This window comes from Spinacia oleracea, chromosome 3 (assembly GCF_020520425.1).
Source record: "Spinacia oleracea cultivar Varoflay chromosome 3, BTI_SOV_V1, whole genome shotgun sequence".
NCBI classification, from domain to species: domain Eukaryota; kingdom Viridiplantae; phylum Streptophyta; class Magnoliopsida; order Caryophyllales; family Amaranthaceae; genus Spinacia; species Spinacia oleracea.
Genome location: NC_079489.1, coordinates 6,150,709 through 6,166,294, shown reverse-complemented (window position 1 = coordinate 6,166,294; position 15,586 = coordinate 6,150,709). Strand labels below are relative to the sequence as shown.

The 15,586-nt window shown below is 35.5% G+C and overlaps 2 protein-coding genes, 1 long non-coding RNA gene and 1 other non-coding gene across 6 annotated transcripts; 3 read left to right on the top strand and 1 right to left on the bottom strand.

Moving 5' to 3' along the window:
* Positions 1 to 343: 343 nt before the first annotated feature.
* LOC110783149 (thylakoid lumenal 17.4 kDa protein, chloroplastic) lies at positions 344 to 4,438 on the top strand. Its single transcript, XM_021987451.2, has 4 exons — positions 344 to 537; positions 1,990 to 2,111; positions 2,952 to 3,198; positions 3,998 to 4,438. Exons 1-4 carry the CDS (start codon positions 420 to 422, stop codon positions 4,219 to 4,221), a joined length of 711 nt encoding a protein of 236 aa, XP_021843143.2. The 5' UTR covers positions 344 to 419; the 3' UTR covers positions 4,222 to 4,438.
* On the bottom strand, positions 4,427 to 7,474 carry LOC130469318 (uncharacterized). Of its 3 annotated transcripts, none has more exons than XM_056838462.1 (3): positions 7,254 to 7,474; positions 4,790 to 4,998; positions 4,427 to 4,716 (listed from the first exon to the last, which is right to left on the bottom strand). In XM_056838462.1, the coding sequence occupies exons 1-3, from the start codon at positions 7,390 to 7,392 to the stop codon at positions 4,591 to 4,593; spliced, it is 474 nt and encodes a 157-aa protein (XP_056694440.1). In that variant the 5' UTR covers positions 7,393 to 7,474; the 3' UTR covers positions 4,427 to 4,590. The 3 variants fall into 3 exon arrangements, with proteins under 3 accessions (XP_056694440.1, XP_056694441.1, XP_056694442.1); XM_056838463.1 differs by having other exon boundaries at positions 4,427 to 4,713; XM_056838464.1 differs by having other exon boundaries at positions 4,790 to 4,992.
* Positions 5,828 to 5,898, top strand: TRNAG-CCC (transfer RNA glycine (anticodon CCC)). The gene has a single exon. It is a non-coding gene; the product is annotated as a tRNA-Gly (tRNA).
* Positions 7,475 to 12,055: 4,581 nt separating the features above from the next.
* On the top strand, positions 12,056 to 14,430 carry LOC130470639 (uncharacterized). Its single transcript, XR_008931353.1, has 3 exons — positions 12,056 to 12,481; positions 13,137 to 13,200; positions 14,205 to 14,430. It is a non-coding gene; the product is annotated as an uncharacterized lncRNA (long non-coding RNA).
* Positions 14,431 to 15,586: the final 1,156 nt, after the last annotated feature.

Sequence of the window (15,586 nt, the reverse complement as noted above, 5' to 3'; positions counted from 1 at the left end):
GTATGGTAAAGTTATTACAAAAATCAATGTCGTTGAGATTGGGAAACTAACCACTATCAGAGGCTGATTTATCGTTACTCTCGATTCGAGTTTTTAGAGACGTTACACTTTCTTCTTGTTTGACTAGAAAGAGATATTTTCATTAGTGTTTACACTGATTTACAAGTCATAAAAAATCACATTATATTTTTTTTCAACAAAATTGAAGAAACACTCATATGGAGTGGTTTTTTTTTCACTTCTCCATTTATTATCAAGTTTGAGGGGGAAAAGATCTTCTTATACGGAGTAATAAATAAAAAAAAAAGAAAAAGAAAAGAAGTTTGAGTGCCACGTAAGAAGATAAGCTGCCCAAGGAGGGAGGAAGAAGGGAGAGAGAAAAAGATAGGAAATGCAAATGATAAACATAATTTGACAAAATGGCGAGTATTGGCATTTCCATTCACCCAAATGGCATCTCCTTGAAAAATTCCTCTGTTAAATGCCATCTTTTTTCTGCTCGAAAACTTCAGTTATCTTTCCCAATCAACTGCTCTGGTACACACTCTTTCTCTCTCACTCACTCTTGTTTATCATTAACTAGAAATTTCAATGGAAATCTAAATTATTGTTGATAATGCTGTTGTTTTGTTGCTTTAATTGAACTTGAAATTCTCATCTTTAGCTCATTTGCAATTGAATTAGCATTCAAGAACAGCTTCTATAGAGGCCAATTCAATTAGTAATGACTTGTGGTGTGTTCATTTGGTTTGCGGGTAACAATACCCATCACTGATTTCTTAGTTCTTACAGATGGTTTAATTTGTGACATTTGTCATTACAAATTGCTATTTTCTGTACTTGTTTTTTTGATTGATCATTGTTGAAGAAAGCCTTCCCAAAGAACACATGTGAGTGTCCACATTGAGAAGAGATGAGAGAGTTAATCACTTAATAAGGATAAGGGGCTACTCCCCTTATTGCCATATGGTTTTAAGGTGGAACCTCCTACGGTCTTGTTAAGTGGACTCTCTCTCTTGGTGACGGGTGCGGCCCAGGCCCGTATTTAACATGGTATCATAGCCGGGCCCACAACTTGGACCTTGGACCGTTAATATTCTGGGCCAAATTAAAATGGCACGTGTGAGGGGGAGTGTCGAGAAACGCACTCTGGCCCACGAAACATCACATGTGACCGAACTAAAAAGTGGACCTCACACGTGAGGGGGAGTGTTGAAGAAAGCCTTCCCAAATTAATAAGGATAAGGGGCTACTCCCCTTATTGCCATATGGTTTTAAGGTGGAACCTCCTACGGTCTTGTTAAGTGGACTCTCTCTCTTGGTGACGGGTGCGGCCCAGGCCCGTATTTAACAATCATAAACCATTTATCTGTAGTTCATTATTTCTAGAACAAGGGTGTTGTTGTTTCTAAAATGGGGCGTCACAACTCACAACTCACAAGGTAGTCTTGCACAGGTAATACCTAATTAATCTCATATTCCAACAGTAAAAAAGATCATTAATTTTAGACTTTTGAATTTTGATGGACTTAAATTAAGCGGTTGAATAAATTGCTTGTGAGTAGTGATAATTGATAAATTAAGGGTGTCCGGGAAAAAATGGTCACATTCTCTCAATGACTAATGAAGTAATGAGTGAGGTGGGAGAAGCACCATAATGACAGAGGGCTTTTGTTTCCCTATTGCAAATTCATGTTTAAATTCTTAATTATGACGAGTTAGGGAACATGGGACAATTATGTTGAAGCGGGGAGAGTATGAAGTAACAAACAATCATTGCATACATACATGATGCATCTTACCCTAGTGCGCGCAACCAAGCAAAGATCACTTGAGTAAAACTTCTCTTTCATATTAGAGTAAAGTTGTTTGTTACGTTTAATCCTCCTTGATTACCTTAACCAAGGCAGGAGATTGTATTTTTCTTGTTCTTCATCCTGGACTAACTCTGATGTTTAAGTTGAACTGATAAATATTGTCATTTTGTAGCTGTTGGGAATGGATTGGAGAAAGAAAACTCGTCTCAATTCAAAGAACTTAGGAATGTTGCATTTGGCCTCCTGGCCACGTTGGCAGTCACAGCTGCCTCGCCTGTAATAGCTGCTAACCAGGTCAGGAATTTGCCGTTGTTACAGTTCAATTGCAGATCCTTCTAAAACAATTTAGAATTTCGTAATATGTTCGCATGCTTCAAAGTTTTGTAGATACATCTACTACATCAGATTATCCAAGTGAATTGATCCACATTTTCTTAAACTTTACTAGTTGAAAAAAAAAATGCATTTCATGATGATCTGCTAACCAAATAGGTGACTATCTTGTGCTAAGAAATCTCAAGTTTCATGATTGTCGTGATGAAAACCAAATCAGCTTCAAATGTGACTTATCATTGTTCACATTTGAGTTTTGACTCTGTCTACATCTCCATTCCCTAAGGGCTCAAAACGATATGCTTCCTCTGTGTTCTTTAATTCTACAGTCTAGACTACATAGCTGCTGAGTGCTCACCTACTAGGTGATCTTGAACAAGTTCAAGCTGTTATATTGATTTTTTAGCTTATTTTCTTAAGCTCTACTATATAGCTATCTCTCGTCAATTTGGCAGTACTCAAAATTTCATTAAAAAAATCAGATTAGAGGCTCCGTTGTACTTTAATTCTTGATAACCATACTTGTTTTTATTCCCGTTTAAATCAAATAGCGGCTTCCTTGCCTTAGAACTTCACGTAGCTGGTCTCTTCTAGTATAGTGGGTGAACACACTAATTCTCTAAACTAACTTCTGAATTTCATGCATATTAATTCCCTTTTTAAATCTTCAACAAACAGCTCTTCTGCTTGGCCTCTCAAAATAAGCACACTTCTTATAAAAATTTATAATATTTACATTTAACATACTGCTAGTATATCTTCTCGACCTATTTCTAACCACTACATGATTCTTCCTGGCAGAGACTTCCTCCACTTTCGAACGATCCCGACCGTTGTGAGCGTGCATTCGTTGGTAACACAATTGGTCAAGCAAATGGTGTATATGACAAGCCCTTAGATCTCCGCTTTTGTGACTATACAAATGAAAAGTCTAAGCTCAAGGGGAAGTCTCTTACAGCTGCTCTCATGTCAGATGCTAAGTTTGATGGTGCTGACATGACCGAAGTTGTCATGTCCAAGGCTTATGCTGTTGGAGCTAGTTTCAAGGGTATAATACTCCTTCCCTTATTGTGATCACTGATCAGATATACTCCATCCGTCCCAAAATTATAGTCATGTTTTATTTCGGGTGTCCCAAAATTATAGTCCTGTTTCATTATTTGGACATTACTTTTCCCACTTTCTCATACACTTTCCCACATACTTTCCCACTTTCCCATACACTATATTCCACTTTTCTTAAAACCCGTGCTTTTAGTCAAACATGACTATAATTTTGGGAAGGAGGGAGTACTTAATTTCTGAAGTCATCTTGCAGCGAACCACTTCCTTCGTCCCTAGAACTAGTTAACATCTACTTTTGCTCCGAGATTCAAAAGAGTGACAAAGTAGGGAGAGGGAAATAGATCATGGGTCTGAAAATAACTATTTCCTCTGTTTTTTTTTTATACTTGCACTATTTTCCTGTTTTGGAAGTTGCGTATTATTTGCACAATTTCGTTTTATGGTATGCATTCACATGCTTTGTGGTGTGTTCACACACCAAATACCAATTTTACCCTTATACATGTTTTATATTTACCATTAATACCTAACCTTTTCTACTTAATTTGTTTGTTATCAGATGGGCATTCTTGATATTTACTTTCTTTGTTAATGTGTGTGCCCAACCTAAATGGTGCAAGTAAAAAAAAAACGGAGGAATACTGACTTCTTTGACGGACATCGGATGATGTTAACTTGTTTTAGGGACAGAGGGAGTATTTGTTGATTAATCAAATGCTGGTGGTGTAGAATGTTATGTAAAATGTTTTTTTTTTGGCTGATCAAGGGTGATTTATATGCAGGTACTGACTTCACAAATGCAGTCATAGATCGCGTTAATTTTGGCAAGTCCGATCTAGAAGGAGCTGTGTTTAAGAATACCGTATTATCAGGGTCCACTTTCGAGGAGGCTAAACTAGACGGTGTCATATTTGAGGACACCATTATTGGTTATGTTGATCTTCAAAAGATCTGTCTTAATAAATCTATCAGTGAGGAAGGAAGAGATGTACTTGGGTGTCGATGAAGCTAATGTCCTCCTACCTATGCTCTCTCTCCCGAGAGTCTCTACCCCGTTCTCTTTTCAACAATTTTGTGTGAAGAAAACAAGTATGTTTTAGAGGTAATTCATATACTCGAATGTATATTTTGTAATTGACAGTTTATGATGATTTGTTCTGTATAATAGTGATGCACTTATCTCTGATAAAATGAAGAAGTTCACATTAATCTCCATTTCTTAATTCTTATACTGTCATTCTTTGAACAAAATGTGCACCATTTTGGTGGTTGCTAGTGTTTTTAGCACGGGTTATGTTATTTGGTACGATTGTACCTATCATTTTATCCAAATTATAACTACCAGTTATCATACAGACATTTACAGATGTATCTGTTATTCAACCCTGATTGTTGTATCAGTATCATTATCTCCATTTCTTAATCTTGTATCGCGTATGCTGGTAAGATTATGCAGAGGTATGAATGTTAAGCTTCCCTCCGGGGTGATTTGATGATCCTTCTGTGATGCTTAAGTCAGAGATTAAAAAGGTATCATCAAATAAGTGCTTAGTGTAATGATTGAGATTACATACCTTTCTTAATAAATGAGGTACATTTATAGCGTAATAGGGGTGAGCAAAATGTCGGGTACCCTTAATTGGAATCGGGACTTGTTGTGTAGGTTCCGTTGCAGTTCCGGCTAACAAATTTGGAAAACTGTAGAAACAGGTTCCGATTCCGGTTCTCAATTTTATGGAACGGGTACTCTGTTGGATACCCTGTACGGCTGTACACACTAATTCTAACATAGAGTACCCAAAATAAGAAACCGAGCCATATAAAAATGCTTCATATGCCCAAAATATTAAACAATCCAAGTAAATTTTTGAAAAATATAAATATAGAATTATAACTTAAGCCCAAACTATAAACAATCAACTAGATAGTTTTCAATAAAATATCAAAATTTTATTTAAAATTTTAAAATGACAGGGTACCCTGAATCAGAACCGGTTGCAACCCCAGTTCTCATTTTCGGGAACCTGTTGCAATAGGTTTCGATTTCAGTTCCCATTTTCAGGAACCTATTGCAATAGGTTCCGATTTCAGTTCTCATTTTAAGGAACCTGTTGCAATCGGTTTCGGTTCCTGAAATTTTAACAGGGTACCCTATTGATGTATGGAGGCTATGAGAAAGAAACGTAGGATAGTGACCCGATGACCCTTATTTGACGGCCTGGTCAAGCTATTGCAACAGGACCACCGTTTGTTGGGCTGATCACCTGTCGGCTGACTGGGATGTTGTGGTCAATTTCCCCCTTGTTCTATTTTGCAAAGGTTCCTCTCGACCTGCTGATAGATATCTCGTACAACTAGCCCCTTAAAGTAAGTACAACTATTTGAGAATTGAGATCGTTGTGCTTCCCCTGATAAAAAGTTGGAACGCCCCCATACACTATGTACGAAATATTAACGATCGAATGTACCATTTCATGCATGGACTCAGACGGTCAGACCCAATGAATAGTTTGAGTGGTGAGGATTTTTGGTGCATCATGGAACATTTGTATGGAATTATGTTATTCAAAGTTTGTAAACAATTAAATTAAATAGTCCTCTTCCTTCAACAAGCGCATCTAGTGTAGTGGTATCATAGTACCCTCCCACGGTACTGACCGGGGTTCGATTCCCCGGATGCGCACATTTATTGTTTCAATTTTTTTCCCTTCTTTTTTCCCTTCTTTTTTCCATGTATTTTGTCCCTTTTGTTTCGTGGACACGGTATTCCTTACTCACAAAATCACTAGTCTCATGCTCTCATTGGTCATACCCATTTGCTAGTCCAAAACATTATATTATTTTCGTCTCAAATAAAAAGCATACAGTATTTAATTTAAAATTTAGACCATAAATGTACATTTTCACAAGAGCGTCATTTTGTTAATCTAGTACAATCTTGTAGTCAAGGAATACTAAGATGCACATGTTTTTGTTTCTATTTTTTCCATTCTTTATTTCCGTGTATTTTATCCCTTTTTGTTTCGTGGACACAACATTCATTCCTTACTCACAAAATCACAACTCTCATGCTCTCATTAATTCATACCCATTTTACTAGTCCAACACATTACATAAATTTCGTCTCAAAATAAAAATCATAAAGTATTTAATTTAGAATTCAGACCATAAATAATAATTTTCATAAGAGCGTCATTTTATTAATCTAGTCCAATCTTGTAGTCAATGAATACTAATGACCAAATTTGACAAGGTTAAACTTAACAATTAACTATTACTCCGTATTATTTTACATAAATTCATGGACAAATTGTTTTTTACCTCCTAAAAGAATCAAAAAAATTATTTTTTTTACCACCTAAAAAACTAAAACTTATATTTTACCACCTAACAAAATTTTAAAACTTGTTTTTTACCACCTAAAAATGAAAAAAATAGATAAAACCGTTATGTGGAGGGTCAAAATGACGGATATATATCTAATATTTCTCTTCTTACACGATTTCATGTATTTAGCTCCATTCTCTTTTCCTACTTCATTTTTTTTATGAATTCACATGATTTTTTTCTCTCATTAATTCACAAAATTAACAAAATTCAATGAAAATGAAGAGATTAGGGTGAAAAAGTTAAAGAAAATCGCAGAGGAAGAGTATAAAATTGGAGGGAAATTTAATTAGTAAGCCCCACATAATGATTTCATTTTTTTTTTTTACTATTTTCAGGTGGTAAAAAACAAGTTTTAATTTTTTTAGGTGGTAAAATCCAAGTTTTAATTTATTTATTTTTAGGTGGTAAAAAAAATTGTCGATTTTTTTAGGTGCAATTTGACCTAAATTCATTATGCATGAATTTAAAACGAGTTCACAAAAGTAATACAACACAAAACAAGCTTTAACGATGGAATTTATTTTATCGATTTTAAAAGTAATCATCACTAGAATAAGAAATCATGTTATGATCAATTGATCATAACTATATAACATGCATGTTTTCTAAAGAATTGAAATGTTAAAAAAACAGTTTATGATCAATCACCTGCGATATACCGTACGGAGTAGATCAATTGTGGAGTTGTTAGCCTCTTGCCATAAAATTGCTTACTCAAATGAGCATCCAAAAAATTATCAACAATTTTTTCTGTTTTTATCATATGATGAAATGAACAAGAAAACATTTTTTAAAGACCAAAAAAATAATTCAAAATTGATCTAAAAATAACACTTTTTTTGGTACATCATTAAAAATTGTAAACATAATTTTGGAATACTCATTTGAGCAAGAAACATTACACAGAGGCCATTGGATGACATTTTGGATTTCATCAGGAATATGAGAATATCTAATAGAAATATGTGGTTTTGTGTGTTGATGAGAAGTTGAGTTACTATTTATAGATATTCATGTACCTTGCAAATTTGCAATTTATCGCGGAGTTCAGGTGAAATGACAAGACCGTCCCTCACAAAAGTCTAGTATGTAGTACTCCCTCCGTTCCTTAATTTTTTTTCCCATTTGGAATCTTAGCACTATTCATTATTGAAGGGAACCTTTTGAATTACTCATAAAAATATAGTCATGTGATGGTCTTGTTTGATTCGTATCAATAAATACTTTAATAATATGAAAATTTTATAATTTTTAATAATACGTAATTAAAAATATTAACGATGTAAAATATGCATTGGAAAATGTGGCAAAGTGAAATAGGAAGAACATTTAGGAACAGAGGGAGTAATACATACTACACAAGTACGTAACATGTAGCTTGCAACATAATACCTATTTCTTCAAATGTTCTTAACATTTCACTTTTGTACATTTGTCAATGTGAAACTTAAGGTATTTATATCTGTAATTGTGTATTTGTAAAAACTATAAAAGTTGATATTTCACAAATACATTTGAGATGAATTTAATAAGACCTCACCTGACTATATTTTTCCCTACGTATATATAAACTACAAACGCTAGTCAAAGTAGAGTTTGTAAATAGTGAAAAAACAAACAATTTTAAGAACACTATGAAACGGGGCTAGCTAGCACAAAGTATTGTGCTTATGATTTATTTTGTATAATTATAATTCAACTCATTCATTGTGATCAATTGAAACACATATAAATATTGATCAATGCAATACACAGTTTACACCATCTAATACGGTATCAGAGCCCCCAGTAGAGTTACAGCCTAATCATGTTCAAGAAAAATGACAAAAACGCCCCTCACAAAAGTCGAAATTGTTGATCTAGGACAGGGATGGGAGGAACCAACGTCGGTATGTGACAATATAGTAATGTTTGATACGGAGTAGTTGAGCAAAGTGTTCACGATTGAAAGTGATCGATTTTGGAAAGTTTGATGATGTACAAGAGAAGAGAGTTAGTAGTTTGTTGGGTATTTTGGGTGTTAGTTTAGAGGGCTCCTTGGACTGGCAGCTCCCACGTAATAAGGAACTTATAAACCCCATGTAATAATCTACCCACCACAATATACAACAACACCACACATTACCTTCTATTCATACATCAATTCATATTAAAACCTACCTAGAAATTAGCTTTCCCTTTTCAATAATTGGCCAAGTTGATTTATTAGCAATTTCTTGTCCTGTTATGCAATTTAGGTGTTCCCTTGTAGAATAGAGATTAATGAGATAGGGTAAGTGATAAAATTATGGCTATTTGTTGAAACCCAAAGGTATATGCATTTGTGTTGTCCTATATTAAAGAAAGTGGAGAGAAAATATTGACTTATAAGCTGGAGTAGTTACTCTCATTTATAGGGTTTGTTTGGTTGACATGGGAATTTAAGTCCAATAGGAAGTTGTAATTCAAGGGAAATAAGTTCCTTTATTAAATTCTTGGGAATTCTTAAACTTGTTTGGTTGACAACTTGGAAGTTTCCATGAACTCTGATTGACCAAGGGGAGACTAGGTAATTTACTTCCCATGTTTTGTAGGATCTCAAACTTCTCATGGATTTCAACTTCCTCAATTTTTACTTTTTTATGTCAACCAAACAACTAATCAATCTTTAAATTCCCAGGAAGTTCTACTTCCAATTTGTTTAGATGTCAACCAAACAACCCCATAGTGTATTGGTTTATGTGTGGAACCTTCGTTGGACTTATAAGTTGACTGAACTCTCCTCCTCCCTATTAGATTGCACCATTTTCATATTATAGTATAATTTTTTGTACCATTTGAATTGTTTTTAATTGCTGTTTGGACTTCGGGGTTTGGTTATTTTAGAAACTATGTGCCGATGTTTGATGATATACACATCCAATGGACAATGGTTCATGTTCACCTTCATATCATTGGTTAAGAAAAGCTTGAATTATAAAGTATAATAGAAATACTTCTAATCAATTAAGGATAAATATTGGTATTAAAGCACCAATATTGGTATTAAAGCACCAATATTAGCTTGAATTATAAAGTATAATAGAAAATATAGTTTAATCCCAAATAAAATAAAATGTGCTATTGAGTATTTGTATCCCACATTGAAATACTTCTCCACATCTATCGTGGTGCTCAGTGCATGTTCTGCATACTAAGGTTCCGTTCTATTGGACTTATTTTGACTGAATTTATGTTATCTAAACTTATTTTATCTCAAAAAACTTATTTTGTATGAAACAAACTTATTTGTATGTGAAATTGTCTGGAAAAAACTTATTTTTGTTAAACTTATATTATCTGAACTTAACTGAACTTATTTGAACTTATTTATCTGAAATAAGTCAAAAGAAGTCGAACATAACAGAGCCTAAGCATGGTGCACGCCATTTGCGTTGTTTGATAAAGATTTGAAGTGGAGGCCCACCAAGTGAGTGGCACTTTGGCCAACATCATGCCAGTCTACGATATTGGGCTCTATCGGCCCATTCGGCCCAAAGTCAATATGGCTTCGAGTCCTCTTACATGTGTTTCTTCATGATCATATAGGCTGGCTTCTAGCCTTCTAGGTTGATGGCTTTTGTAATGGCTCTCTGGCAGGTTGATGTTGAAGCAAATAACTCAATATTGAGCCCATATTTGGCACGAAAATAACTACTCCATACTTCGTATATGATCTATCTTGGACGTTAAGGTGTTGTTTTTTTTGGTGTACCACCCGGTTCACCTTAGGGCTAATTCGAATTCGGGGCGAGTTCTGAGGGAATAGGTTCTAGTCTCCTCCCAATTGTTGTTGGGGGGATCGAACACGGGGTCATCCCTACCAAATTCAGCCTCAATCACCACTGAACCAACATACAATTGATACCTTAAGGTGTTCTTTAATGAACTAGTAAAAGCATATTAAATTATACTTCGTATATGCTTGTAGCTCGTGAGCTCCTATTATGGTTGGCTGGTTGCAATTTCGGACACTACCGGAACAACAATTGCTTTCACCAATCCATTATATATTTTTTAAGTTCTACAACCTTTTTTTTTCCTTTCTTATAAATCTCATAATTGTATGTGTTTGGGCTCTCAATTGGACATCAATTGGGCTAGCAGTCCAAAGCCCAATGGCTCCATACAACAACATCAAACCCACTCTAACCCTACTTGGCTTGTCAGCCACCAACAAGGCCCAAGGCCCAAGGCCCAACTATAATAAATGACCTATGAGAACATTTACTACACAAACACTATAAATAAGCCGTCAATACTCACACCTCAAGGTACGTCCAATTTATTGCCTTAAGACTACTCTCTAGAGAACTCTCTCTAGAATCCGAGCATTGTTCTTACTTAGGCATCGGAGGGGCTTTCCTCGGAAACACCCCCGAGGCTAGTGACATTGTCATTGTGCAGGTAAATTCGGACACAACTCAACCGGGCAAGCAAGATCTTCCACATCAACGAAAAAGGCCTTCATACGAATCCCATTGTTTCAACACCGGAACAATTCGGCGCCTTTTGTGGGGAAGAACACTTCAAAGCTTTGAAAAATCAACCATTTTTTCTCCAAAAATGGACAACGACAATAACAACAACGTTCATAACGATGTCATCGTTCACACGGATTCAGAATCCGAAGCGGAGGTGCAACCACGGTCAGAGGCGAGGTCACAACCGAGTAGGGCTACGACCGCCGTGACCGCAAGGCCTCCAGTCCCTACTCGGGAAGAGCTCACCGCGACCATAACCATCATGCAAAACTTCCTCTTCAACGAGAAGGAGCAAGGTCTGGCAAATGACCGCCGTGAAGAAAGAAGAACTAGGCGACGACTGAATATGCACCCTAGTGAAGAGGTTGCTAGACCTAACCGAGCACTTCCTCCCATGTCAAGGACTCATCTAACATCAAGGTGGGTGGAAAGTACATGGGATACCCAGAAAAGGGCTCAGCAGCAGCCAGAATGGTTTACAAGGCCATCGCCTACTCCCCAAGCTCTCTAAAGCAAATCGACCACCCAGAATACTCTTTTAATTTGTAATCCCCCGTAATTTTATACATTTTATTAATATATTTTAACGTATAAGTAATTATATTAAAATAGAATTTACGAATTTTGAAATAAATATTTAAGTAACGAATATTTATTTTTATACGTTTTAAATATTTCAACGATTTATGAAATTAAAATTATTTTAGAACTTTTTGTTGAAAAGAAATCGAATTACAAAACCGTTTGAATTTGGAAAACAATCCTAATGGGTTTTGGATTCAAACACTTAAACTCAATCCTAGTTCTAGCCCAAAATGATAAATCCCAAATAACAAAAACTCAAATTCTTTACTCCCTCCTCTTTCTATTTCACGTGAAAACCCAAAACCCAAAACCCTTCCATTCTCCTTCACTTTCACGTGAACCAGGACCCTCAACCCTCAACCTCATTGTTGCTTCCGCCACGCCGCCGGACCAGTCGTCGGAGACCACCGTTGTCCCTCACCGCAGCTTCAAACGCCGGTAACTCCTCCATCTCTTGCTTCATTGTTCTTGCTTCTCCTTCGTTCTTATTCTTATCCTCTTGGTTGTTTTTGTTGCTCTCTGCCGCCACCACCACTGCGCAACTGGTTGCGCCGCACCATCACAGCCACCGTGCACTGTTGCTGCACCGCCCAACTCGCCAACCAACGTTTTCCATCATCCTCTTTCTTGTTTCTTCATTTTCACGACAGCAGCCAAGCACGACTAAGTGCGACCACCGTAGTCACCACCACCAGGCTCCAGCCGCGTCGCCCGTTCCCCGCGACCACCGCCCTGTGCCGCGCCGCCTGTGCTCCGCCGGCCAGCCTCCTCTCTCCTCTTTAATTCTTGGTTATTTCTTAAACCCTAAGTAACTAATTATTTTAATTAAATATAGTTGTTAATTTAAATTATGTTCTTGATATTAAATTTATAATTTTTATGGTTTGAACATGATTTTCAGATTTGGGTTGAGATTATAAACGAATTAATTTTCAGTTTTTGATTAAAATATAAGTTAGGGTTTAATCATGTTTTATTAATTCGAATTATATTTTCTTGAATTAAAGTTATAGTTTTATGATTTAAATTATAGATTTCAGATTATACGAATTATATAATAAAGTTACTAATTTTCAGATTATATTATATTGGTTAAATTAGTGCTTTTAAGTAGTAAAGTGTGACTTTTGAGGTTTTAAAGGCTTTAAATCATAATAGAAAGATTATATATTATTAAAGTTATTATTTTTATGATTTTAAAGATGTCGAATATATTTTGAGTAAGCTTTTAATTATTTTAGATTGCTGTAAATTTAAAGTATGATGCTTTGAAAGTTTTCAACGAATTTCAATAATTAATATAATAATTATGATGCTAGGAAACCAAATATTCAAGTTTCGATATTGAAAAATGTTCTAATTATGTTTAGGAAGGGTTTGAAGCTCCCTAATGTTGTTGAAAATTCAATATGAATTGATATGAGTCTATATTGGTTGTTGTTAGGTGGAGAATTCTCCGTAGGCGACTTTTGAATTATTAAAGTGGTCTTGCAGTTTGTTTACACAAGGTACGTACATACCTGCGTGCTTGGAATGTGTGCTAATTGTTGAAATCATGTTGATATTATTGTTGAACTTGGTGATGTTGATATTATAGACAAACTTGGTTATATGGAATGTGCATGTTTAATACTGTTGGACAAACTTATTGAACTTATTTTGCACTATAAGAACTGTAACATGTTAGTATGGATGTTTGATACAAATATGTTGGTTGGGAACACTAGATTATTCTATATGATTGGGTTGGATCAATTGGTTGTTGTTCCCTTTCTATCTTTTCACTACTTTATAAGGGCGGAGGACCTTGTTTAGTAAGTTGAAACTCTATGCCCATATACAGGGTTGCTCATGGTTAAAGGAAAGGTTGGTTAAGTTGGAATGAGTCTTGATTGATGCTTTTATGATCACTTACTTAATTCCAAGATAAAAATAGTTGTGAACAAATGTGAATTGTCTGTCTTATGTAATGGTTGAGTCATAACGGAATCTCAATTTGTAAATCATGTAAAGTGAAACTGAATAGCAATAGCTTTAGACTGTGCACGTCTGAAGTGACGGACAAACAGGAGTTGGGGTTCATGGTGGTAGCCCATGGCCTTTTCTGGGACCGGATTGATCACCGTGTCCTATTTTTATTTAAACGTTCCTCGATATCGCAGGTCACTGAGGTTACGGAGTCGCGCCCGTACCTCGTCTTCCTTAGTGAAGACTTCTGGTCTTCTGGATGGTCAACTCGGTCCATTGTCTATTTCAACTAAAATAATATTATTGCTAAAAGTCTAGCCTAGTCTAGTCTGGTCAAGTATGGTCGTCAAACTATCATGTTTTATCTGCCCTTGTTTGTGTTCATTAGTATCATGTTAGGGTTGCTCGTTTAATAGAATCATGTTAGGATTATTATTGATTTAGTATGTAGTACTCAGCTTTGCTGATTACGTGCTTTTGCTTGTGCATGTTGATCATGGCTATGCCTTATTGATCCTGTGATGACCCAATCTTTGGTGAGCAGTCTCTAAGGATCAATAAGCATTGTCCATCTACAGGTTTGAAGATGTTGCATCATTGGGATCGGGAATAGAGAGCTTGTATTTAGTTTTGATTTGCTAAGTTGACTTGGGTTTGCTTAATTGGACTTTAAACTTGTCATACTATTTATATTTCCTTATTTTCGTTGGTTGATTTTTGGGACTAAACCTGTAATCGATTATTTATAAACCTAAAGTTAGTTTTATGTTTTCCGCTGCAAAATTCTGAATAAGCCGTTACGTTTTCACACGGGCGATAATGCCTTGATAATTCTCTACGTTTATATTAAAAGGTTATTTTAGAAAAGAGAGAATTGTCGGGGTGTTACATAATTAGGCATCGAGGGAGACGCTTTTATTTTTCTCATCATGGTTTCTTTAACGTCATGGTTCCTTTCACATCATTTCTTATTTCTGTGCTCTTATGATGTCTAACTGCAGCCTGAAATCCCAAGATGGAGACTAATGGAGAGTTTCTGGTCGCCTCAAGCATAAAGAATTACGGCCCATCTCAACTGTGGTGAATATCAAATGAAAAGAAACCGGAACAATATCTAGAATGTGATTTGGCTACATATTCCCTCGACCCTTTAGATGTATAACAACAGTATCAAGTTCAGGGCACTTGAGATGTAGCTTTTGTCATCCCGTTCCATAACTTTGATTAGGAGTGTTGAGCTTGTCTCCAAAGCACGAAATCTATACTTCTATATTCAGTTTGTAAATATGAAATTCGTAGTTAGGAATTTTAATGGATAACTTGTGCGATGGTATAATATTTGTCAGTGTATTCATCCTAGAGTATAACTAAAGCAAATTGCTCTAGAGCATTTTAATGTATACGGAGTATAACATTTACTCATTCAATGTAATTGTATTAGATTAGTTGCAGCTTAAACACGGTAGTTGATTGGGTATGTACTTCGTCAACCATATTCATGTTTAAGAGCGCAATTCAGGCCTATACCGATTTGAGTCATTTGACAAGTATATAGGAGCACAACACCTTTTAGGTTGTCAATTGTCATACTCTGTGAACAACATAAATTTACTTGATGTATTATGTGTCAATTTTAAGGAAATGTCTATATTGACTTTCTCTAACTATTTTTTGTAAAGGCAATAGTATTTGGACTTGCCTGAGGTAATATTCATTCGAGATGTTCTCGAGATTTGGTTGATTTAGTTCATTATTCAGTTATTTAGGCCAACTTATAACATATAATGCTTTATTTTAATGATTTGGATAATAACTTGGTGCGAAAGTGCATTTTCTAACTTTTCACAAAAATAAGCTACTACTAACGTAATTGACAATTAATTTACCTTTCGATTTACTTAATTAGCTTTGATAGAGCGCGCGTTC

What these genes read in the sequence shown, in the direction of transcription:
- LOC110783149 (XM_021987451.2), top strand. Translation starts at nt 420, where the DNA reads ATGGCGAGTATTGGCATTTCCATTCACCCAAATGGCATCTCCTTGAAA. An exon ending in CTGTAATAGCTGCTAACCAG is followed by an intron (nt 2,112 to 2,951) that starts GTCAGGAATTTG and finishes TCTTCCTGGCAG; the next exon opens with AGACTTCCTCCACTTTCGAA. An exon ending in TGTTGGAGCTAGTTTCAAGG is followed by an intron (nt 3,199 to 3,997) that starts GTATAATACTCC and finishes ATTTATATGCAG; the next exon opens with GTACTGACTTCACAAATGCA.
- LOC130469318 (XM_056838462.1), bottom strand. Translation starts at nt 7,392, where the DNA reads ATGTTTTCTTGTTCATTTCATCATATGATAAAAACAGAAAAAATTGTT. An exon ending in CTCCGTACGGTATATCGCAG is followed by an intron (nt 4,999 to 7,253) that starts GTGATTGATCAT and finishes ACTCTATGTTAG; the next exon opens with AATTAGTGTGTACAGCCGTA. An exon ending in TACCTCATTTATTAAGAAAG is followed by an intron (nt 4,717 to 4,789) that starts GTATGTAATCTC and finishes TAAGCATCACAG; the next exon opens with AAGGATCATCAAATCACCCC.